The 24,418-nt window shown below is 37.9% G+C and overlaps 2 protein-coding genes across 2 annotated transcripts; one reads left to right on the forward strand and one right to left on the reverse strand.

Annotated features, from left to right (window-relative positions):
* The first annotated feature begins 14,436 nt into the window (after positions 1 to 14,436).
* Positions 14,437 to 16,988, forward strand: LOC141612024 (uncharacterized). Its single transcript, XM_074430723.1, has 5 exons — positions 14,437 to 14,605; positions 15,222 to 15,326; positions 15,501 to 15,756; positions 16,346 to 16,423; positions 16,509 to 16,988. Exons 1-5 carry the CDS (start codon positions 14,564 to 14,566, stop codon positions 16,598 to 16,600), a joined length of 573 nt encoding a protein of 190 aa, XP_074286824.1. The 5' UTR covers positions 14,437 to 14,563; the 3' UTR covers positions 16,601 to 16,988.
* A 421-nt stretch (positions 16,989 to 17,409) lies between these two features.
* LOC141612023 (M phase phosphoprotein 10-like) lies at positions 17,410 to 23,683 on the reverse strand. The gene is made up of 13 exons (XM_074430722.1): positions 22,940 to 23,683; positions 22,261 to 22,316; positions 21,433 to 21,613; positions 21,213 to 21,323; positions 20,961 to 21,098; positions 19,571 to 19,639; positions 19,410 to 19,451; positions 19,246 to 19,314; positions 18,584 to 18,655; positions 18,419 to 18,472; positions 17,950 to 18,091; positions 17,786 to 17,849; positions 17,410 to 17,668 (listed from the first exon to the last, which is right to left on the reverse strand). Exons 1-13 carry the CDS (start codon positions 23,597 to 23,599, stop codon positions 17,665 to 17,667), a joined length of 1,662 nt encoding a protein of 553 aa, XP_074286823.1. The 5' UTR covers positions 23,600 to 23,683; the 3' UTR covers positions 17,410 to 17,664.
* Positions 23,684 to 24,418: the final 735 nt, after the last annotated feature.

Below are 24,418 nucleotides of genomic sequence, written 5' to 3' on the forward strand. Positions count from 1 at the left end.
ATGATTGTGAAACGGTTCACACACGTACCATTAAGTTATTTTAACATGTATTTAAAGTAACGGACTGTATTAGATTAAAATTAAATGATAGAAGCGGTTTTATCACGTAATTTTAATCATTAAAAGGTGGTTTGGATAATTTTAACATAATTACGGAATTATGTCACGAATGAATTTGTTTTAGTTGATGCATTTTTTATTTATCGTTTATCTTGAATGCCGTGAATGCCTTTTTATTACGTATTTAATTTTGCAAACGATTGTAACTTAGTGTGGCCTTAGTAGAACGTGTTACCGTAATGATGGAACACGGTCTTGGTTGTATTTTGAGATCTTGTATCTCCGTTTTGGATTTTTCACTTGTAATTACAGTTTTAATTAGAATGTAAATAGGTTTATATTTGTAATTTTAAATTGTATTTTTTGAGAAGACCAAAGATGGAGACCGGATGCTCACTCCCGCTACTTGGATCAAGATGGAACATCAAGACAAGCTTCTCGGGTCCAACGGTGGATTCCAAAGTTGTTTTATGTTTTTTTTTACAAGGATAGGCCACACTAGGAATTTTATTTACGTATTGTATTCCTTTATTTTTATCGTTACGATAATATGCATCATTTTCCGCTTAAAAACCAAACCACCTGATAATTGCATGAAAACTGACACATATAGAGGTCACGAGTTAGTTTTCATTGACATTCTCATGTCACACGTTTTAAAGCCATCATCCAAATAAATTCATTCACGACAAACGCTAGTTATTCGTTCACTTAAAATGAATTATAATTTAGTTGATGGGATCTTCCTCGTATAAACAAAAATTGAGAACGGTCTTTATAGGTCAAACTCCAATGAGTCCCTTCTTCGTCGGTAGGCATACTATGACCCCTTCTACGTCGGGTAAGTTGGAACCGATTGACCTATTTTATCTCAACACTATGGTCACTCGTACGATCCTGTGACTATGGTGGACTATAGATAGGATTTACGGAAATCTATCGACCAAGAGTTCTTCCGGAAGAATTGGCTAAACAGTTGGCTTATCAATTTACAGAAATTGAGTCTTGGGATCACTTGTATCATTCTTGAGGGAGATCAATTATGCAAGTGTAAGAGTCTACATGTTTAAAATGAATTTTAAAATAGACTTAAATCACCTCGATGAGTTGCTTATTTCGTTTTGTTTTTCTTTCTTTTTCAGTGTAGATCACGATTTTAAACTGCTAAACAACAAATGGCTGGTTCAAGTGATAACCCAATGCCAAGTGCCACATTGGACCGTGAGTCCTGGCGGATCTTCATGAATCGGATGAATCGGTCTACTCGATCAAGAATGATGGATCCAACTTCGCGGACCGGGAGGCGGCATTACGGAATGCCGCCACCGCCGACGGAAGCTCAAATTTTTGTTAGAGCCCCTCCCGGGAAACCCAGGTCCCACGGCTAGAGCTACCGAAATCGCCAAGTTTAACGATTTCGTATGGAAGCGGTGCGATTAAAAACGTACTCATTTTTGCAATGGAATTCAATTTGCAGAAGCGCTTCATAGCCCATGGTGCAAACAAGATTTTCACCACGCTCACTAAGGAATTCTCGAAAGCACCGAGAATCGTGACCTATGAGCATACCACTCGCTTCTTTGATGCGAGACTCGAGAAGGGCCAACCGGTTAGCCCACACATTCTCGGCATGATTGAGAATGTCGAGAAGTGAGACCTTTAACTGTAACATCAGCGAGAACATTGTTATCGACCGCATGCTTCACTCACTCCACGATGGTTTTTCGCAATTTAGAGCGAAATACTATATGAATGATTTGAAGAAAACTCCCCATGAACTGCACTCCCTTCTCGTACAGACCGAGAAGGACATGAAGTTCAGTGGGAGCTCGAAACAGGATGTTCTCGTTGTGTCAAACAAAGGGAAAGGTAAGGGCAAAGCTCCGGCAAACCTAACAGTAGGTAAGGCGAAGTTCAAGAAGTCGGGTTCGGTAGAGTGGACCTGGTGAGTCGAGCAACTCATCAGGCATGACAAAGAGCAAGAGTGAAAACATGGAATGCCATCATTGCCACAAGACTGGGCATTGGAGACGCACATGTCCTGTTTATCATGAGGACTTAAAGGCAGGTCGTGTTAAACCTGTTGGTATGTCTTCTCTCTCTTCTACTTTTATTCATATGATTGAGATTAACCACGCAAGTTACGGAACTTGGGTACTTGATACTGGTTGTGGTTCTCATCTGTGTAATCATGTGCAGGGGCTCCGAAACATCGAACCCCTCGTAAAGGGTGAGGTGGACCTGCGTGTTGGGAATGGAGCAAGAGTAGCTGCCATCTCCAAGGGGACATATGTGATCCAGCTTCCTAGCGGATTTGAGTTATCATTATATGATTGCTATTATGTACCCAGTCTTTCCAAAAACATTATTTCAGTTTCTGCGCTTGATAAACTTGGTTTTTCATTTGTAATAGAAAATAATACTTGCATTTTCTCATTACACGATATGATTTACTGACAAGCCGTCTCCATGAACGGAATTTATGTTTTAGATCCGACCACGGAAATATTACACGTAATGAATAAAAAGTTAAAGGTTGGTGACAAAGATCAAACGTATCTATGGCACTGCCGCATGGGACACATTAATGAGAAACGCGTAAAACAGCTCATCAAGAATGGAGCTATCTCGGCCTTTGATTTTCAATCTTTTGGCACGTGTGAATCATGTCTCATCGGTAAGATGACTCGGATTTCCTTCAAAGGTGTTGGAATGCGCGCTGCTGACCTATTAGGGCTCATACACACGGATGTATGTGGTCCTATGTCAATCACCGCACGAGAAGGCTATAGGTATTTCATCACTTTCACGGACGATTTGAGTAGATATGGCTATGTCTACTTAATGAAGCACAAAAGTGAATCCTTTGAGAAATTCAAGGAATACCAAAATAGGGTACAGAACCTATTGGGTAGAAAGATAAAAACACTGCGTTCGGATCGTGGTGGCGAGTATCTTTCTCACGAGTTTGATCAACACCTAAAGGACTGTGGGATTGCCCTACAGTTAACTCCACCCGGAACACCTCAGTTGAATGGTGTGTCCGAACGGAGAAATCGAACACTACTTGATATGGTTCGATCCATGATGAGTCACACGGTTTTACCCGATTCATTATGGGGTTATGCTCTTATGTCGGCCGCTCTAATACTTAACAAGTCCGTCTAAAGTCATGACAAGACTCCATATGAACTATGGAAAGGAACGGTCCCTAACTTGTCCTTTATACGGGTTTGGGGCTGCGAGGCTTATGTCAAGTGGAGACACGAGGATAAGCTCGGCCCGCGATCGGTCAAGACATACTTTATAGGCTATCCTAAAGGAACGCTTGGTCATTACTTCTATTCGCCAACCGAACAACGTGTTTTTGTTGCGGCTAGTGCGACATTCTTAGAGAAGGAATTTCTCAAGAATGCAAAGAGTGATAGAACCTTCGACCTGTCGGAGATTCCAGAGCCAAGTACCGAGCAACTATTGGAGGAACCTATTCCTTCAATCCCGGCTGCGGTGAACATTCCTGAGGAACCTAGGAGGTCGGGAAGAGTCTCTATTCCTCCGGACAGATACATTGGTATGGTCGAGGAACATGACATAGATGACGTTCTACTCTTAACGAGTAGTGAACCCGAAACCTATAAAGGTGCCATGACAAGTTCTGACTCAAAGCTATGGCTTGAGGCCATGCAATCCGAGATGGACTCCATGTATGAGAACAACGTGTGGGATCTTGTTGACTTACCTGCTAAGGTTCGTCCCCTTCAATGCAAATGGCTTTACAAGATAAAGCATTCTGTGGAAGGTCAACAAGATATCTACAAAGCACGACTAGTTGCTAAAGGTTTCACCCAAGTGCCAGGTTTGCACTACGATGAGATTTTTGCACCCGTAGTCATGCTGCGTTCCATTCGGATTATCTTAGCGATCGCCGCTTTTCATGACTATGAAATTTGGCAAATGGACGTGAAAACCGCCTTCCTAAACGGCTTTTTGGAAGAAGAGTTGTACATGGTACAACCCGAAGGTTTCATCGATCCAGTACATCCTAAGAAAGTGTGCAAGCTTAAGCGTTCCATTTATGGACTTAAGCAAGCATCAAGGAGTTGGAATCATCGCTTCGACCAAGTGATAAAAGAAAATGGATTTACTCGATCTGTCGAGGAACCATGTCTATATATCAAGTCGAGTGGGAGCAAGATTGTCTTCCTAATATTGTATGTTGACGACATACTCCTGATTGGGAATGACATACCTCTCTTAACTTCGGTGAAAGTATGGTTGAAAAACCATTTCCAGATGAAAGATCTGGGAGAGGCACAAAGAATTCTAGGCATCCGTATCTATCGAGATAGATCACGACGGATGTTATCTCTCGATCGGAGTCTTACATAGACAAAGTCCTAGAGAGATTCAAAGATGACTAACTCCAAGAAGGGGTTCCTTCCTATGGCTCCAGGGGTGCATTTGAGCAAGTCTCAGGCACCAGAGACACCGGAAGAGAAAGAGCGCATGACACGGATTCCTTATGCTTCGGCAATAGGATCAATCATGTATGCCATGATATGCACACGTCCAGGCGTGGCATATGCATTGAGTATGACAAGTCGATTCCAACAAAGAACCAGGTGAACCACATTGGTTGGTCAAAGAACATTCTTAAGTACCTACGGAGGACTAAAGATTGGGCATTGACTTATGGAGGCGAACAAAAGCTATGCGCAACCTAGGTTCTGCAGATGCTAGCTTCCAAACGGATCGAGATGACTCGAAATCTCGATCTGGATTCGTTTTTACTCTTAATGGCGCTGATCATCGGTGGAAGAGTTCAAACAAATCTGTTCAAAGAGATTCTACGACCGAGTCCGAGTACTATGCCGCGTCTGAAGCAACAAAGGAAGCGATATGGATGCGTCAATTCTTACATGGACTATCCGTAGTGCCTAGTTCGAATGACCCAATCACCATCTATTGCGACAATAGTGGTGCCATCTTCCAAGCTAAGGAGCCTAAGTCTAGCAACAAATCTAGACATGTACAACGGAAAGCTCATCTAATCCGGGATTACGTGGAGCAAAAGGAAGTAGTGATAGAAAAGATTGCTACCGATGATAACATAGCAGATCCTCTCACTAAAGCATTACGACAAGATAAGCATGAAGGGCACGTTAATTCCATGGGAATCAAACGTGTTCCTGAGTTGTAGTACTTTTTATGGATTAGATTCATTCTCGTTTGTACTCTATACGACATCATCATTTTGATATTTTATATATATATTTTGTTTTTCATGTGGAATTGTACGACAATTTTGAACACCACAAAGTGAATCAACAAACATTATAGTTTTTAGTCCTTAATTGCCCTCATGAGTGATAACTCGGCAATTATTTTGTGGCGTTGGTTGATGGTGGGTTCAACGAGCCATAAGTCAACCGGTTGACCCCAATCACGAGAGGCGAGTTATACGGATATCTCGTAGGACACAATTGTGACATCGACGTGGAGTCCTAAATGTTTTATAACATTCGCTGCCCGGTCGTGGATAGGACTGCCATGGTGATCCTAAGAGTCGATTCTTTGACTATCGACTGTCTCTTGAGACTACGGCAGATTTTGGGTGACTTTGGTTTCTTTCTCACGGTCATCCGTAACAGGGGGCCAAGTAGATTTTTTCTGGGTCATTTCATGCTGTGCTTAGATCGGAAGGAGTCGAGTAGAAGGAAATATTCAGCCTTTATCGTGTACTCGATATTTCTCGGGGCCACTCGAGGAGTCAGAATCGAAATGCATGGCCATGCTCGGATACGGATTCGTTTTATCAGTTAAGTTACTCTCTAGTCGGGGAAACCACTCTAGATACAGATCGATTGTAAAATACGACCTTTGTGGATCCAGATCTGCAAATTGTTTTACATTGAGTTAAGGGGTCTGTTATAAAATATGCACATACCATAGACAAGACGCCCGTACCAGACTTTGAGCCGCTCGTCCTGACAAGGATCTGCGCGTCCTGACATGCTTCAAAATTTTGAGTCCATGTTGTTTGTAAATCTGAGCGTCCCCAGAAGAATCCGAGCGTCCCCGGCAGAATCCGCTCGTCCTGAGCAGAATCCGCGCGTCCCAGCACGGGTTGGAAATCTTAGAGTGCACTGACTGAGGATCTGAGCGTCCCTTCTTGAAGCCGAGGGTCCCGAGCTGCTACTTATTAAAAACACAGGATTCACCCCTCCTTCCCATTTTATTTCTATCTTTTACAAACACAAACACACATCGTTTCTCCGTTAAAACCCTCAATCCCCTCATTCAAAAATACAAATTTCTCAACCAAATTCAACACCATCAAAACAAAACTTCCTCAAATCAAGATTAAACCACTACTTTATTAACAAAATACCATCTACACATCAAAATCCTCACATATTGAATCAATTTTCTAGGGTTTGGGTACAAATTCGAAAATCCTAAAATTGATTGGAATTGATTGAAGCTTGAGGAAGCAAGGAGCATTCAAGCACAATATTGGTTTGTTGATACAAATTTGACAAGGAGAACAACATGGCAAGAACAAAAGGCGGAAACAAGGCACCCAAAACCTCAAATTTATCCAAAAGGCAACAAGCTCTTCTTGCCTCAAAAGCTTTGGTAGTGCATCAACCAAGGGTGGAAATCCAAGAGATTGCAACTCCTATTGAGGAAGCTACACTTACTCCGGTTATAGAACAATTGCAAAATTTTCCGGAGGTAACTTTCTTAACCGATGCTCATAGGAATGCATTTTTATCCCTTACTAAGAAGACCATTATTGCTACCAAGTTTGTATGTCAAGATGCCTTAGAAAAATTGGGTGTGCTTGGGAGAACTAAGACATTTTTTGAGTCCATGAAATTGCTTACCCTCTTTGAAATGCAAGAATTGACTTACCCTTCACTTACCATGGAGTTCATAAGCTCCTTGAAGGTGCTTAAGTTAGAGGCTCAAAAATATGTTGAATTCCGCCTTGAGAACAAGTGTAGAAGGATGACCTTGGGTGAATTTGGTGAAGTGTTTGGTCTTGTACGACATTATCATTATGAGAAGAAGCCTTTAAAATATGATACCTCACCCCTTTGGAAAGCGATTACCGGGCGAAAGTTTGACTCTTTCCGGGAGTGCCATGTTCTATATGTCCACCATCCGGGCATAAGAGTGTGGCATAAGTTTGTGGGCAACACTTTGATTGCAAGAAAAGGCACCAATCACTTTACCGAGCTCGATTTTGTCTACCTTAAGTCTACCATGAATATCAATAAAAAGTTCACCAAAGAATAAAACATCCTACAACTTTTACTTGATCGGTGGCTTGAAATTGATAATGGAAAAGAAGGAGCGGCTTTTATTGTCAACGGAGGCTTAGTACCATGGTTAGTCAAGCACTTTAACCCGGATTTCAACAAAGATAATACATACAAACCGGTTAAAGGAGGCAACCTTCTAGATATGGCCACTATGATCAACAAATTCCATTGGGTCAAGAATTATAATCTTGACAACAAGTATGAGTGGCTCACCAAAGAAGCTAAGTCCTTCATCTTGCCTAGCAAGATATGCCGCATCAACGTCCGTAGTCCAAACTACCTACTACTCGTCTCCAATGAAGCCGAATTGATTATGAAGCAACATAGGGAACCGGATGCAAAGCCCTCCTCCTCATCCATTGTGACTCTACCATATCCATTTGCCTACCAAGAATTCAAACCAAGTGGCACGAATGTCGTGGTAGGCAACGACTACTTGACCCAACTTATGCAACATATGCATAAGGAAGCTTATGAAGATCGAGTCAATGCTTACCGTCCTCAATATCCGCCCCTCCTTCATTTAGCTAGGCAAGAACTACTTGATCCTTCATGTCCTTTGCCTAGTTGGGCAGTTAGGGAGGTATTCTTCCCAAATGCTTCTAGAGATGCCAACATGGATAGTCGAGTTGCTAGGGGGAAGGAGATTGTTGTTGATGACGGGGAAGGTAGTGACTCTTGCCAAGAAGAAGAATAGGAAGAAGAGCAAAATTAAAGTGAAGATGAAGATGGTGAAGCCTCCGGGTCAATGGAGGTAGATGATGATGAGGAAGGATGATGAGAGCAATGATAGTGATAAGGATGTCACAATGAGCGACAATTGAGGATTGACAAACTTTTGGGGGATGTCACAAGTGTGGGGTTGATAACCCATTCCATTGTGAATTTCCTACACCTCCTCTAGCTTTGTTTATATCTCTTGTTTTCAAATTTTTAATCTTGATCATTAGTTTTGAGTCCTAGCAACACTCAAAGGACTCCCACCTCGGTCCCATTGAGGTGTCTCATTTTGTTCCCACTTTTGAAAATCCAAAATGACAACTAGTTTCATGCATTGCATACTTGTGCATGAACTTCCCTACTTCTACACTAGAAATAGTGTTTTACTCGGTTTGGGGAAGTTCAAACACAAGCATTGGGAGTTAATCCAAATTAGCTCTCCAACCAATAAAATCATGCATCATATAGTGTAATTTAGAAGGCATCACTTGTATATATGTCATGTAGTTTGCATATTAGTGTAGAAATCATGCATTCTCATTTAGCTTGCATAATTTCCTATCGTATTGGCCATTGAGGACAATGCCCATACTAGTGTGGGGATGAAAAATTCTAACTTGACTTTTAAATCAAAAATTATAAAAATTGAATTTTTTTGAAAAATACAAAAATATGTTCTTTTATTTCACAAAAACAAAAACCATAAAAATTTGAAAAATTTGAAAAAAAACCAAAAACATGTTCATTCCTTTATAGTGTAGAATTGTATATTTTGTATATACTTGTTTGTTTGTTTGTTTGTTTGTTTGTTTGTTTATCCTTCTATCACATTGATCGACTACGCCATATCCGAGGCATGAGGATTATGAAGACCGCATGGTATGATCTTTCCAATCTCCTTTTTCCTCTCTATGTTAATGACTATGTGGCTTTATTTTGATTGATGCGGTATGAACCAATGTGATTTTAGGAGTTGCATTTAGCTTATATGACATACTAGTTGATAGAAGCATTTGCATTAGGTTGTATAAATGTTAGTTGTATCATGGCATATAGTTGCATTTTAGAAAAAAAATTGTGAAAACATCTATTTGGGAAACTTGACAAGTGCATATAAGGCCTTTGTAGATACTTTTTCTTCTTGAGACTTTGTTCACTAGAATGCTTCTAAAACACCCTAGGATGTGTCATGCTAGTATCTTTTGACCCATGGATTAAGGCCTAGTCAAGAGTACCTTGTGGTGTGATAACTCCTTGGCTACCGTTTATTCCAAGGTGACCTTTGAAGCCATGCAGCCATCTTCCATATCTATCACATTTTGTCAACAAAAAAAGGGAATGGGCACAAAAATTATCAATTTGAGTTCAAGCATTGAAATGAAAATAAAAAAGTTTGCAAAATGCATCAAAGAAAAGAGGAGCAAAAATAGACTCCTATGCTTCAAATATAAGCGACCTCCTTATAAATTAGGGTGACTTTGAAAATGTTCAAAAATGCAATATAGAAAAGAATTGTCAAGCATCAAATGCCAAACATCAAGAAATGGCAAAAAGAAATTGTTCTCAAATGTCAAATGCCACAAGAAATTGGGGGGAATAACAACATCAAAACCAAACTCCCATATGAAACTTAAAACACATTGATCCCTTTATCCATTCAACCCACTTTTATGCATGGTGGAGAGGGGACGACCCTTCTTCTTGTCTAGGCAAGAAGGGGAATTCCGCGTTCCTACAGTGTTTTTAACCCCATAAGGAATCTATTCTTGACGAAAGAATTTAACGATTGAGGACAAAGGTACCCTAGCTTGACACAACTTGGAGGTGATTTATTGGTATCCTCCTAGGCTTAGTAGCTTAAGGAAACCGTATAAATGATGGAGTGTGTACCCTTAGATTGTTTCCCTTTTAGATAATTTCCGCCACTTAGATGAGGAAAGTGGCTATCCATTTTTGTAGATGCATCTATTATTTGTGTTGTGTGTTTAATGCTTGGATGTATCGCCATTTTGACAAGCCTCACCTTGCCTTGCAAGAAGGCATCCTACCTCATGGTTGTCTTGTTGTGAGTTGAAGGGGCGGAGTGAGACCCGCTAATTGTCTCATATCGGTTATATTAGTAGGTTAGTTTAAATAAAGGTCCTATTTTTAGTCACCTCTTTACTCGGGAGCAAAAGTTCGGTTTGGGGATGTTTGATGTGACTCATATTTGAGCACATTTAGTCCCCGAATTAACCTCTTTCCTATGCTTTATAGCACATATTTGGGTCATTTACTATCTTTAGTTTCCCATATTGCATATTCATTGAGGTTTTGTCTCCTTGGTAGGAAAGGATTGCTAACCTTGCATTTATGAGGTGAAATGGAGCTAAATGGATCGCATCTAATGACCAAGCATCAAAAATAAGACCAACACTAGAGGCCTAAGTAGATAAATAAAGTGAAATGGGTAATGATGAAAGGATCCTTGCATCCCCAACACGATCCTTGCGGTTTGTTAATAAGGAGCTAAAGAAGAAAAAGACTCTGCCTAGGGATCCGAGCACGATCCGAGCGTACCACACTGCAAGGATCCGAGCGTCTTGACCCCAAGACGAGCGGCTGGAGTGCAAACATCCGAGCGTCCCCTCCCTGATCCGAGCGGATCCCAAGACAGAATAGCCCGTGCCACAGCACGGACGAGCGGATCGTGGCAGGACTAGCAAGGAGGATCCGCACATTTCTCTCGGGAGTAGCATTTCCTCAAGTTTTATTAGGGTCTTAATAGTCATTAAAGCCCTTAGTAACCCTAATCCTTGTACTTAATCTTTAGTATAAATACCCCTTTGTACTACCTAGATTAGCATGACCTCTTAATCATCTCTTAACAATCTCTTAATCCCATCTTAATACTCTCAAATTAGTCTTAATTTAGTTGTAATACATTTCTCAATATTAATTACATCTTAATCTTTCCTTAATTTCTCTATTGTTCTTCCTTTATTTGGGTAATTAGAAGATTATTTGGGTTTATTTGGAGGATTGACAACCTTCCATCAATCATCAAATACTTCTATTATTCTTTGCTTTATTATTTGGAATCATCTTCATAGGTATAATTCCTCTTTACTCTTGCTTAATTATTGTTAATCATTTTCATTTATTCATCATGTTTTGCTTTGTTAGTATGATTGACAACCTTATTAGCATGCTAAACTTGATCATGAGTGAGTAGTTCTTTAGCTAGGGTTAATGGGGAATTAGGGGAAACAAACATGGGGATTGATCTATGCTTAATCTAATATGTTTTCATAATTAATTTGCTTGCTTGTTGTGATTTCAACTTATGCATATGTTAAGTTTGATGAAATGCGAGCCTATGAATCCTTGCATTTTTTGATCCATCCCTTATCTTTTCAATGAGGCTTGTAAGATATAAACCAAATCGAGCCTCATTAGACCATGCATAGAGTTGAATAGGAAGGATTAAGTCGACTTGTAGGTGTTGTACAGTCTAGACGACTCGGCTCCGGGACCCAAACCTTCTTAGGGATTGTAAGATATACACTAACTCGATCCCATCACAACAATAAGTGCTTGGATCTAATTGAGAACATGTGTGTATGATCTAGTCCCATGAATCCCCTATGAACCCATGACACCCTAGTTCTTTTAATCATTTGTTTACAAACTCCCTTTAATTGCTTGCTTTGTTTTCATTACTTTACTTTAATTTTGTTGATTAGTCTAGATTACACATCACCTCAACCCAAATTGTGACACCCTAAGACATATCTATTTACAATTGAGAATCCTACATCAATACCCGTCCCTTGGGATCCGACCTTTACTTGCCTCTTTACTAAGAGTAGTTTGTGAAATTATAAATATTGTTTTGGTTGGTAGCTTTTGACGACGAGTTTGAACCGAACCAACATGGCAAGCATATTCCCACGTTCAAAGGTTCTAACATATTCTTAATCAAGCACAACGATCACAGTGCCTTCTAGGCATTCGTGCAACAACAATTTTGGGTCATTATTTGATTCAGAAAACGCTAACTTATGTGCAAGTCACGATTCAACACCTCATTATGAAACTGGGGCGCAAATATCTTTAAATTCTTCAACAATCCAAGTAATTTAATTAATATAAAGATAGTTCATAATAACTCAATTTACTCTATGAATAACAATTTGATGGTAATGAATAAGACTGTAATTTAGCACTCAATTTAGTACTCCCTAGTACTTAATTATTTTTGGTGTAACATCAATCATCAATAAGAGTTAAGCCGTTAATGGATATTACTAAACTGAAACATGTATAGAACACGGATAATTTGAGAACGCATAAAATACAACGTAGTTATTAACTAACTCATATCCAATCGTTAACCACTAAAACAAAAAAAAACTTAAAAGTTAATTTTTATTAAATACTCCCTTCATTCAACTCCACTTTACATGTATTCTATTTTCGTTCATTCAACTCCACTTTACAGGTTTCCTTATTTGGCTACAAAAATGACAATTCTATCCTTATTGAAAATCTTTATTTACAAAAAATGTCACCCAAACCCCACACTAACCCACCATAAAACCCCACCTTTATGTTTTTTTAATATTTTTAACCTCTTCTTTCTCTTTCCCCATGTACTTTTAATACTTTTTTAATCCGCTCCTTAATATCCGTGTAAAAACCAAAGTTGCAAAGTGGAGTTGAATGGAGGGAGTATCCAACATGTGGTATATAACAAATAACAAGATATCATGGCATTCAATTATCCAAACAACTAGTTTAAAACCCGTGCAAAGTTGCACGGGTACATGTAAAATCATTTAAAAATTGACTTATAAATTTAAAGCAAAATTAATATTTTCTATATTCATTTTAAACCCCTTACTTTAGAAAACCGCAAAATCTTATTTCAGACGGGCAATTTTCCCGTCTGAAATAAGACCGACAAAATATTGCCATTTTTTAAGAAAATGTAAGCAGTGAATTTACAAAATGTTATCACTAGAGGTGTCACTTTTTACCCTGAAAATAGTGGGAAAAATAATGGTAACATGTTATCAGAAAAATACAAACATTTTACTGTCAAATGATAACATGTTGTCCGTCTTATTTCAGACCAAAAGCAATGGTCTGAAGCAAGACCCACTGTTAGAAAATATCTCGATCATTTTTGTCGATCCTTTTGAACCTAACTTTATCATATGTTTACTCAATGTCTTCGGCGGTGTTTTGACGAATTTGTAACCCGTCCAAAAGCAGCAATCATGCATTACAATTAAAATGTTAAAATTTAATCCGACCCTACCATAAACTCGAATGTTTGATCCATTTTATAGTCGTGTCCCGTATATTATGATATGCAATTCGAACTATCCACGACTCTTTATGACTCGTGATTTCAGGGTCAAAATCTGACACGTTCGACCTGATATATTGAGAATAAGTTTATGTTAAATATATGTTAAATTAAATATTACTAAATTATTAATAATTAGTACTTTATATATATTTTATGAAAATATGTAATTTCTATGTATAAAAAATGGAATAATAAATAATACAGTAAATTTTATTAAGTCGTGACTTTTTTGAAATCATAAACATTATTAAAACATAATTATTAAAATAAATTTAGTTTTTAAAATTTTTAAATGTATAAGTTAGACCATGTCGAAAATATTTTCATTTAATGCTAAGTATAACTTAGAAAATATCGAAAGTATATAATTTTTGAGAATGAGTAAACAAATTTAGATTTTTTTTTCTTGATAAAGTGCTCCAATTTAAGAGTTCTTTTAGGAAATATTAATTTTCAATGGAAGTAAAAATATGAGTAGTTTGGAGGGAAAAATTGTGGTGATGGTTATTGTTTTATTATTTAGTATAGATTGAAAGAAATAAGCACGTCTTTGGTTTGGTAAACAATCAAGCCAGCAAATAAAAACTAGGTTTAATTATGTAAAGCATAGTATCATGTTCAATATAGTTAATATTGCTAGAATCCTCCTAAACGGCCGGTATTTTAATGTTCGTCAATGCTGATTATCAGATTTTTATGATATATGAACAAATCAAGACTATTATTTAATTCCTTTTGCTCATCCGATTAAGGCTCGTGCTGATAATGTGTTGTGAAATAAAGACAAGAGAATGGTAGGGAGGAGTTAGAGAGAATATGGAGAGAGTCGGAACCGTATATTATTCCATTATGAAGGGGTATATATACACCTACAATGAGAGTAGAGTTTCCATAAGATAATACACTATAGAATATTCTAAGATATATAAACATACATATAATATTATATTATAATATTTCATAACAGAATACGAGTTTTTGAAATCCGCAACAGTTTTGGGTCGTCTAAAAATGAGACCGTATACCCGGTTCTGAGCCGGTTTGAAATTAGAAAAAGAAACACAAAATTGCTTCTTGCGACTTCAGTTCTGTAATGGAAGAAGTGGAAAATCCTGAGAAATCTATATCATCAGCTGTAAGTAAATCGATTCTCAAATTTCATAACTTGAAATTCATCTAATTTTATTTACAATTCATGCATTTGTTTGGTTGTTTACTTATTTTATGAGTTGAATAATAAACACTCTATCCGTCTCAGTCATTTGCTTACCTCGTATTTTAATCAATCAAATGTAAACATAATTATATGAAAAGAGATTTACAATGGTACATTGTGTTAATTGGTTTGGTTTGCTTAATAACTTGTCAAATCGATTGGTTTTGTGAATGTTGTGGCTACATATGATCTTGGTTTGTATTGCTGTTCAATACTTACTCCGTCCCGGTCATTTGTTTACCTATTCCATTTTTGGTTGTCTCAGTGAATTGTTTACCTTTCTATTTTGGAAATGCCTTAATGGGAAATTTGATCCTCCACACTCAATTTGATCCACCTGTCATCGAATAATTGTTCCCCTCCTCTTTCCTTGGTCTTTGTGCCAAAACCAAAGGTAAACAAATGAGCAGGACGGAGGGAGTATATGAAACAACCCATTATTGTTATTTGGCCGTCAATCGTCTAGGGATTATAATGCTGTTTCATTTTCCGTAATTTATATTCATCTTGTTTCATAAGTTTCTGGTATGCCCAGAAAACTCGCAAGGTGGCTGGAACCGTAAATTGGGGAACGGCAACCACAGTTGGGATATTTGCTGGTATGATCTATGGTGGCAGCAAGGAAGCAGCTGCTTCTGTTGTGAGTTTTGCTTAGTTTTATACTCTATATTGCTGCTTTTATTTTCTTTGCTCAGGCGGCCTCATGTGTGAGACCAATCCACTAATCCGATATATATGATTAAATGAAGAATTTTCAAGGATTTCACATTTTAGATCGTCTCTCTTCAGTTTAGCAACTTTTACCTGTTTCCAGAGTAAGGATGCTGAAGTAACGCTAAAGCTTGGCAGTACCCCTGACAAACGGGAACAATACCGGTTGATGAGAGATGCTATGGAAAAGAGGTTTGTAAGAGTCACCCGAGGCTCAATAGTTGGCGGTGTACGCCTTGGGATGTTCACCGCCACATTCTATGGTCTACAGAATTGGCTAGCTGAAAAACGACGATTTCATGATGTATATAACATTGCTTTTTCGGGCGCAGCCACTGCCGCCACATTTGGCCTCATAAGTAAGTGCTATACCTGTATATACTATGAAGCTTTGGCGGCCTCTGCTTGATGCATGCACTTCTCTTGCACTTTTAGCTTACCGACTGCGTTTCATATAATCCTCATATTTCTATTCTCGCAGTTATTTACAGACCATCTAAATCCTAGTGTAAGCTAGATATCACTTGAAAAATGCCACTCCGTAGTCAATTGGACATTTTTAGGTGATTCATAGGCCAATTTCATGTTAAAGTCACTAACGAGTATGACGAGATGGTATATTGTTAGAGAGTAGAGACTTGGAGGGAAGAGCTGTGATCAACTACAGAAAATGTACTTGTTGAGTTAGGTACGTTCCCACAGGCCACAGTATAATCGTTGTGCTATTGAGTCAAAAACATTCCGCTAAATTTGTTCACCGGAACTCTGGTAATTAGATTGGGTATCGTCTTCTTTGCATCTCTTATGTTCCCTGAGTTCAGACTTATAAGCTTGAAAAGTAATATAACCACTTGGAATCGGGATTTATGTTAGTTACTAAGCCGAATTTCTGCCTGTCTCTATCATTTCTTACAGAACTTGATTGATTTCTATCATTACTTCATTCAGTGCCAGGATCTCTTATGTGGCGAGCGAGGAATGTGATGATGGGAGGTGTTCTAGGGGCAGCCTTTTGCTTTCCTCTGGGTATTCTTTCGTGCTATCCTCCTTACAAAATCACACAATCTGATCTTTACGAGTATACCACAGTAAAAGCGAATTGTGAATACAGGTTGGGCACAATTGAAGATGGTTGAAAAGGCAAATGAGCAAAGTATTGTTCCAAGAAAGGAGAAACCAAGCAAAGCATTGGAGCTGCTGTAGAAATATTTTTTGAGTACAGCCGAGCTTTTATTTTGGATTAATGTTGAAGATGGAAGTTTCTGATAAGAAGATAAGGTGTCACAAAACAATGGACTATCCCAATGCAACTGGGGTATGTTATTGCTGTCAATCTTAGATGAGTTGGTTTGTGAACCTTTTGATGCATTTTTGAACAATCACCATGAGTGTTCGATTAGTACGTAGGATACAAGTTGCAACTTTGCTGGCTTTAGAAGATGAGGTTCCCTACCTTTGGTCTTCTTTCCTATGAAACTCGAATGTAAGCTCATAAGTCATAACACGGGCAATGCAGCATATCAAATTTTGATTTTCGATTCTATTTGTATTTGTATTGTTGAAACCAGTGAATAAATAGCTTTGAACAAAACCCATGTTTTGGATTTTTTTTTTCTTTTTTTTGACAGCATGTTTTGGATATTTGATACTGGAAAAGTTTATCAATGCTAGCATAGTTAAGGATGAGGCAACCAGAACTTGTTTTTAACCAATTCATTACTTCGGATTTTTTTTTATTTTTTTTTAGTCGCCACATGCTCATTATTGCTTTGGAATATGATTGAATAAAGGTAGCCTTCTGCATTTTTCTTACATTGTACATAAGTTGAACTATCGGTGTAGTTCTCATTGAGTCGTCCAACGATTTAACCATTGTAGGTGAAGTTTTCAGGTTGCAGGGTACTATTGTATACTGTGAATAAAACGCGGAAAACACCCAATCCTTGACGATGAACATCAGAAAAAAAGAAATATAATTCCCTACCTATTCAGGTAGATAGGGTATGAACATCTGAAAGTGAATGGTATAGTTTGTACTATCAATGAAGTCATCGTAAACAATGGGGATTGGAGATAAATACATGAATCAACGTCCAAGAAACAAAAAAGGACCTACAAAATTGCCCAAACAGCTCAACTCAGAAAAAATGATCAGCACTACTTTCAGTGAACTGTTTGGAGATAGCAGCTCCAGTAACAAGAGATGGAAAACCGACAGGAGCGATGCAGGCTGAATTACCTAATAGGTGACGGTACATTACACCTCTTTACCTGCATATTTGCAAGTGTCAGTAAAGAACATTTTCACTCTCAAAACCTCAATGGCTCAATGGATAACTACTCACTCGGCCGAAGGAAGTATAACATAACGCGCAATGGATTGATTACCTTCCAACATTACTTTGCAGTGTTTTATCGGCTGTTTGGTTTTCTGTTCTGGCCGCGTTTATAGCTACAAAATCATGGAACATGCAAGTTAGTATTTCAAAAATAGATATCATCAAATCACTCACATAGCCGTTTTCGAAAACTGTATAGAACAGTGAATTAACCTTTGAATTTTCTTTTCTTGGCGGCTCTTTTCCTCTTCCTGTCCTCTTTCGTTAACTCAGCATCCTCTTTGATATCTCCTTTACCAGCAAAGACCTCCTCAGGAGCGAGCATAGCCGCGTCCGAAACCGCCACTGGAGCTATCTGCTCATCAAAACGATAACAGGAACTGTAAATCCTACTCGACTAAGTATTGGTGGATCTACATACAAGAACATGGACCAGAAACCTGATCTTATTATGCTTTTCTCCAATTTTTGTGCTAAAAAATTATAATCTGTACCTTCTGTATAATAAAACAATACTCCGTAATAGCTCTAATGAGACACCAAACAAAATTTCCTAAGTCTGCCATTTCACTAAGCATGAACACTGAATCACAATCCTAGACAATATATTTACTACCAGTCACAGCAGACAGAATCTAGAAAAAGACACACTAAGCAAGTAAGCATGAGATGAGCCTCATACCTCTTCCATGGCTAAAGCTGGAACATTTGTCGGGATAGTCATGTCTTCCATAACCTGTCAAGGTAATGTTGATTAAACATTTAAACACACAAACCACAGACAAATGGGTTCACTTTTATCTGCAGAACAGATGAAAGCTATAGGAATAAAATGAGGAAAGCATACCGGCTTGGGAGCAAAATGGAAGTGAGAAAGTGCATCCAGTTTCAAACACAGCTTTTTAAAGAGTTCACTTGCCTGGTACAAAAAGACTGTAATGTGTGAAATCCTATGTCGAGAAAACAGCTTACATCAAGACACGTGCGCACAGAGGATAAAAGAACATCAAAAGTCAGACGTGAACTGACATGACATTTCTTGATCAGGTCTGCACTGAAGTGCCTGTACTGATCATGTGTAACTCATTTTCTTATAAAAGAAGCCCCAGTTGAAATTGATTCAATCATTTCAGGATAGAGGCAGTATTAGGTTACATACATACTCAAAATACACTTAAGAACACTTAAAACGAGGTTGACAACCACTCGACTTTAAGCATATAATCTGAAGCGAATACTGCTTAAAACAATCCCCCACGTTGCCACCCACTCCCACCCCCACAACCAACCAGAATCAAGTGAAAAGGGAGGATGTAGATATGATTAGTACATAAGAAGTATAAAACAAACTGCAATACAGAAGCAGTACATAAAAAGTACATGGTAATGAGATCATTATCCACAGTCATCAAATATTCAAATTATATGAAAGAATATGAAAGCATTATCCGTATAAGTAACTCATTTGCTTTGCCCACAGAGGAACGGAAGTTGAGTATAAATAATCACCTCTTTTCTCAACTCATCGTTATCCGATAAGGGTGCAGCAGCAAGGCCAGTCTGCTGAGCATATTCTTCCTGCGATAATTAGATAATTTCGACAGTAAAAGATTCAGGTCAGTTGGTCAAAATGTCAAATTGAAAGTGTTGCATTATCCGGAAAGCGTACTAACCTCATAAATTTCAGCAAGACCCTTCTTGCTCTTATTATCATCCTGTTGATAAAAGTCGAAAGATAGGCAAAATCAAATCGATGAAAGACAAAAGGCAAAAGATAGCAAAACCAAATGGTAATGAAAATTCAGGACATCTGTATGAAAGAGGACAAACTGACCAGCTCCTTCCTTTCTTTAGGTGCTACAGATGGCAATTTAGGAGCCCTTTGTACATCATCAAAACGCCCCTGTGAGCATCAAGGATTTCAGTATAAAAAAGCAAGCTGTCATAATACCGCATGTGCATCCAAACTACAAAGTAAGCATAGAATACAGAAGACAAGAGGATCCTACGAAGCATATGAACTTAAAAGGTTTATGGTCACTGTCCCTATAAGGCGGCTATACCAGAAATTTCGAAAATTTCTGGGAAGCTTCAATCCTCAAACTTCATGCAATGATGTTGGACCCTTGAGCATGCTTGTAAGCTTCAAATACACATATCTAATTCGATAATACACCAGGACAGAAGCAGATACAACAAATTTTCAAGAACTAGATTTGACACTACTTCACATATCAATATCTCAATTCTCTAAATCTAAATTCTTTAGAATCTACCACAAGCACCTCCAAAGACTGCAATTCACATATGGCCTGTTTGGGAGAAGGCATTTGATTCTCAAATTTGGATTTTGGACTTGGCCCAAATTCTTTGTTTGGGAGTTCTAATAATTTAGAATTTAGATTTGGACCAAATCATGAGTTTTTGACAAAAAGCCCAAAATATATAATCCAAATAACATCTATCAACATGTCATTTTGAAATTTTATTTCCACAAGCTCAATTCTCTTACCCTTCCATCACCCCGCCATCTATACCATGAATCCATGTTAATGTCCGCTAATTTCTCTCACGGTCTTAATTGTTGCTCTATTACCGAAAGGCAAAGTGAATCTCAAAGTCGAATTTAAATCAAATCACTCATCTGGCTGGTTTGTAATTGTTGCTCGAATGCTATGGTTTGACTACATCTTTCACTGAGGATGGTTAGACAAGACAAATGTAGTGAGTTTGAAAATGAATTGTTATATTTTGATTACTGTCTGGGGAATGAGTTTGGAGAATAATTTTTTATGTTTATATTCTGGAATTTTTTTCCTACCAATGTTGTGAGAGTGAAATCCAAATTTCGAAACCTTTGAGTTTCCAAACAAAAATTCATGTTCCCAAACACTATCTTAATGAGTTCTAAAACCTAGGAACTCTCAAGAGTCCAGACGCCTACATCTAGTATGGTTATGAGGTTCTCATTGTTAGCAATCTTTGGGGATGCCCGTGTACAATCTTATACGGGTTTTTGATAAATACTAGCAAAACGACCGTCCCCAATAACATGAAAAAGATTGTTCTTCTAAAACAAATTGGGAAGGAACTGCTCGTGAAAAAGAACTGAATTCAAACATTAATAACAGGATAATCTTGAGCATCTAATCAGTTCACCAAATGTTATACAAATATCAGTGCGAGAAAAATTAAGCTACAAAAGGAGAGATAAAAAGCTTTACCTCAGATATTCTTTTCTTAATAATATCCTCAAGAGATGTTGTAACCTCCTCTGTGATAACTGGAGGTGGCCTTAGATTATGCTCAAAGTCTAGATCAACTTCCAAAGCACTATCTCGTGGCCTTTTAGATGCTGTAACCTACTCAATGCAACGAAAACGGGACTATTAAAATAGATAATAGCATGGAAAAAACAGTGTTGGTCCTAGCACAATTCATCCCGGCGACTTGTCGAGAAAAGCATAATCAGTTACCTCACCCTTCATGGTCCAATCTTTGGCCGCTAAATTCGCTTCTTCCATCAGTTTGATTTTGGCTTGAAGCTTCTTACGCTCCCTCTCATGAGTAGAAAGATTTTTATCGCCCTGGAAAGGGGACCACACATCAAGTACATTAACAACTTATAAATAAAACTGACAGAGAGATAAGCAGTAGAAAATACAAACACATGCTATCTCAAAGAGGAACAGTAACCTGAGGTTCATCACCGTCATCTGATTCTGGTTCATCAGATTGATCTGATTCATTAACTTGTTCTAGTCTTCTTTTTGGCATAAAATTCTTCTCATCTTCCATCTCTGAGTCATCTGATTTATCCACTTGTTTCACTCTTCTTTTTGACATCTTCTTATTCGGAAGATAGAAATCTTCATACCTGATATTTGTAAAAAAAAATTAAACATTCCTTGCACCAAACAAACTGCCCTATCTGAAGGATGAATGGAAAAGAATGTAAACAAGGGAACATTGGCAGGTCCAGCTAAGTATGAATCATAGAATTTCTAAACATGCCAATAATCATCAGTGTAACTCATACACTCTCAATGTGAATAGTTTCATTCCAGATGACTAGCTCATATATACAAACAACAGCATACCAACTAATCAAGAAAGGTCAAACGACAGTGTTCTGAATGATTCAAATTGAAAATTGCATCGAAGACATCTTACTTCACAGCAAAAAGAAGCACAGCCAGCTTAATGAGAGTCATTTTACTTTACTCCATCATAATCTAGTTCAGTTAGAACAAAAAAAAAGTACTCTTTGAAAAAAAAGAAAATAATAGTCTTGGGAAGTAGTCGAAGGCGGGATTCACTCTATTAAAGTAGCAGTCTACTAGTCATCATATTTGTCATTGGGGAATGGGGAGCAAAAGAATCCTATTCAGCTTTTTCTCTCCTAATAATAAGCTTAAACTATATCCATATTTCTCTCTCTTAGCAAGTACTCCTACATAGTTTTCCCACATCCACATCATAGCATGCAAACCAAAAATAAAAGATACTGCAACATATAAGCACCTGATCTCTTTTGCGTTGTCTTCATCATCGTCGTTGCCTCCTCCATACATGAGAAGCTAGAAAAAACAGACAATAAATAGTGGACAACATTTGTGAAACAAACATTTCACCTCAGTGGAGTTAGAGGCCTAGAGTTAGATGTATAGAAGTGGTTATTTCCAGTTGTTCCTAAACAGAAAAGGAGTTCATTTCTAAATACCATTATATCCCAAAACCCTATAAAACAATCATCCTGGAACACTTTCATCAGAAATGGATAGTTAACGACTTAGCGTTTTGGCAATATATATCACCTACTGGCTACTGCTACAAAACTGGGGAAGGGCAAATACAACCACGACATTACTCCAGTGCCTCAATGGCTCCCGCAAATCGCGGGGCAAAGAGGGAAGATAAGAGAAGAAAATAAGCCCTCAGGTTGCTCCTCTGTAGTACCCATATCTACACCCTACCCTTGGCAAATTCAATAATGTTTCCATCCTATTCCAAACTAACGTAGTTATGTATGCAAATCAAACTCAACCAAACACCTCATTTTTCTACAACAATCATTCAAGGATAAGCAAATTAGCTGCTAAATTACAACATCTATTCTTAAATGAAATTATCATATTAACAACTGAAAATTATGCCAAAAAACTTGAAAGTAAAATTGCAAAAAGAAAACATAGTAATTCACCTCATTAAGACCACCATTTTCCAAATCATCATCAGTCTCACTCTCTTCATCATCATCATCCTCATCCTTCCCCCTTTTATTCTTCTTCTTCTTCTTGTTCAAATTATCCTCACCCTCATACTCCTTCTTTTCCTCTTCAACTAAAAACTTCTCCAAATCCTTCATCTTCAAGAACTCATCTTCCACCTCTGGCACACCATCACCATCATCTTCCACCTCTTCCTCCTCCTCGCTTTCGTCTCCGCTTTCGCTTTCAACACCATCTTCATCCTCATCCTCAAAATCGTCACCATCTTCCTGAAAACCCACATCCCCATCATCCTCAAAATCCCCGTTTTCTAACCCAATCTTTTCATTGTCCTTAAAAAGACTGGAAATTTGAAGTGGGTTCTGCTGAAAACGGTTGATATCCCTGTTAAGTGAAATAATCAAAGGACGAGATTGAATATAAATCTGCTGCCAAATTTGCTCAGTATCAAACCCATCAGTAAGAAGTTTATCAAATGGTGATTTAGGTGAGTATGGTTTAGGGAATGCAAATAGATATTCACAGGCTTTGCGAGAAGCAACAGAAAGGTCTTCGTTTGGAGATAAGAACTGAGGTGGTTCACTTGATTTCAGCTTGTTAATGGCTTCCATCAATATTTTTCCTTCAGCCATTGTTCAAGTGTTTGTTTTTCTTGTCTGTTTGGGGGTTTAGGGTTTAAGATTATGCTGCGTATTCAAGGTCCGTGCAAATTCACGTCAAATGTATTTTTTGGGCTTTGTCTATCCTTAATTAATTATTGAGTTTTCTGTATTTATAAATTATAAAATAAGACGGTTTTTCATTTAAGACAATTCGCTTCTCCTTGAAAAAAAACCATTTATCTAAGGTAAATTCACAAATCACAGCCAAATTTCTAATTTTTTTTCAAGGAAAGAAAATAATTAATCACACCTTTAGTTATGAGTTTTTAAAATATTTGCATTCTATACTCGTGTGCAATAGTTAACTTTTGGCTATTCTCTCGGGCTGCCTGGTTATTCGACATAGTATTCAGTTTATGTGTTTCATTATTTTTGGTGTTAAATTTATCAACGATCTTCAACAAATGTGATTATGTTGCTTTACAGTAGAAATTAAGCAGATGATTCATGTGTTTTTATCAAGTATCGCCTCCTTGTTTTGTATATGCATCTTATATGATTGGCCGTTAAATAGTACATTCAGCAGGAAAATGTGCACGAAAGTAGGCAATGAAGTACTTCCTCCCTTCAAATACACAAATTCTCATTGAAGACATGACATATCCGTCACAAGCTAAAGACGGATACCATTTTACCTCACAATGTACCAACTTTTTCTCTCTCTGCAACACTATTCATGTGGTCCCCTTTCTCCACTAACCCATTTTGTTACCATTTTATCTCACAAAATATCCGTCACAAATGGTAACCCGTCACAAGGGAGACCAATTGCTTCAAATAATCATTTCC

Source organism: Silene latifolia, chromosome 11 (assembly GCF_048544455.1).
Source record: "Silene latifolia isolate original U9 population chromosome 11, ASM4854445v1, whole genome shotgun sequence".
Taxonomy (NCBI): domain Eukaryota; kingdom Viridiplantae; phylum Streptophyta; class Magnoliopsida; order Caryophyllales; family Caryophyllaceae; genus Silene; species Silene latifolia.

Excerpts from the sequence above, each read along its gene's own strand:
- LOC141612024 (XM_074430723.1), top strand. The coding sequence starts at position 14,564 with ATGGAAGAAGTGGAAAATCCTGAGAAATCTATATCATCAGCT. Across the intron at positions 15,327-15,500 it reads AGGAAGCAGCTGCTTCTGTT|AGTAAGGATGCTGAAGTAAC; the intron begins GTGAGTTTTGCT and ends ACCTGTTTCCAG. Across the intron at positions 16,424-16,508 it reads AGCCTTTTGCTTTCCTCTGG|GTTGGGCACAATTGAAGATG; the intron begins GTATTCTTTCGT and ends TTGTGAATACAG.
- LOC141612023 (XM_074430722.1), bottom strand. The coding sequence starts at position 23,599 with ATGGCTGAAGGAAAAATATTGATGGAAGCCATTAACAAGCTGAAATCA. Across the intron at positions 22,317-22,939 it reads AAAATGGTGGTCTTAATGAG|CTTCTCATGTATGGAGGAGG; the intron begins GTGAATTACTAT and ends TGTTTTTTCTAG. Across the intron at positions 17,850-17,949 it reads CAAGAAAAGAAAATTCAAAG|CTATAAACGCGGCCAGAACA; the intron begins GTTAATTCACTG and ends ATGATTTTGTAG.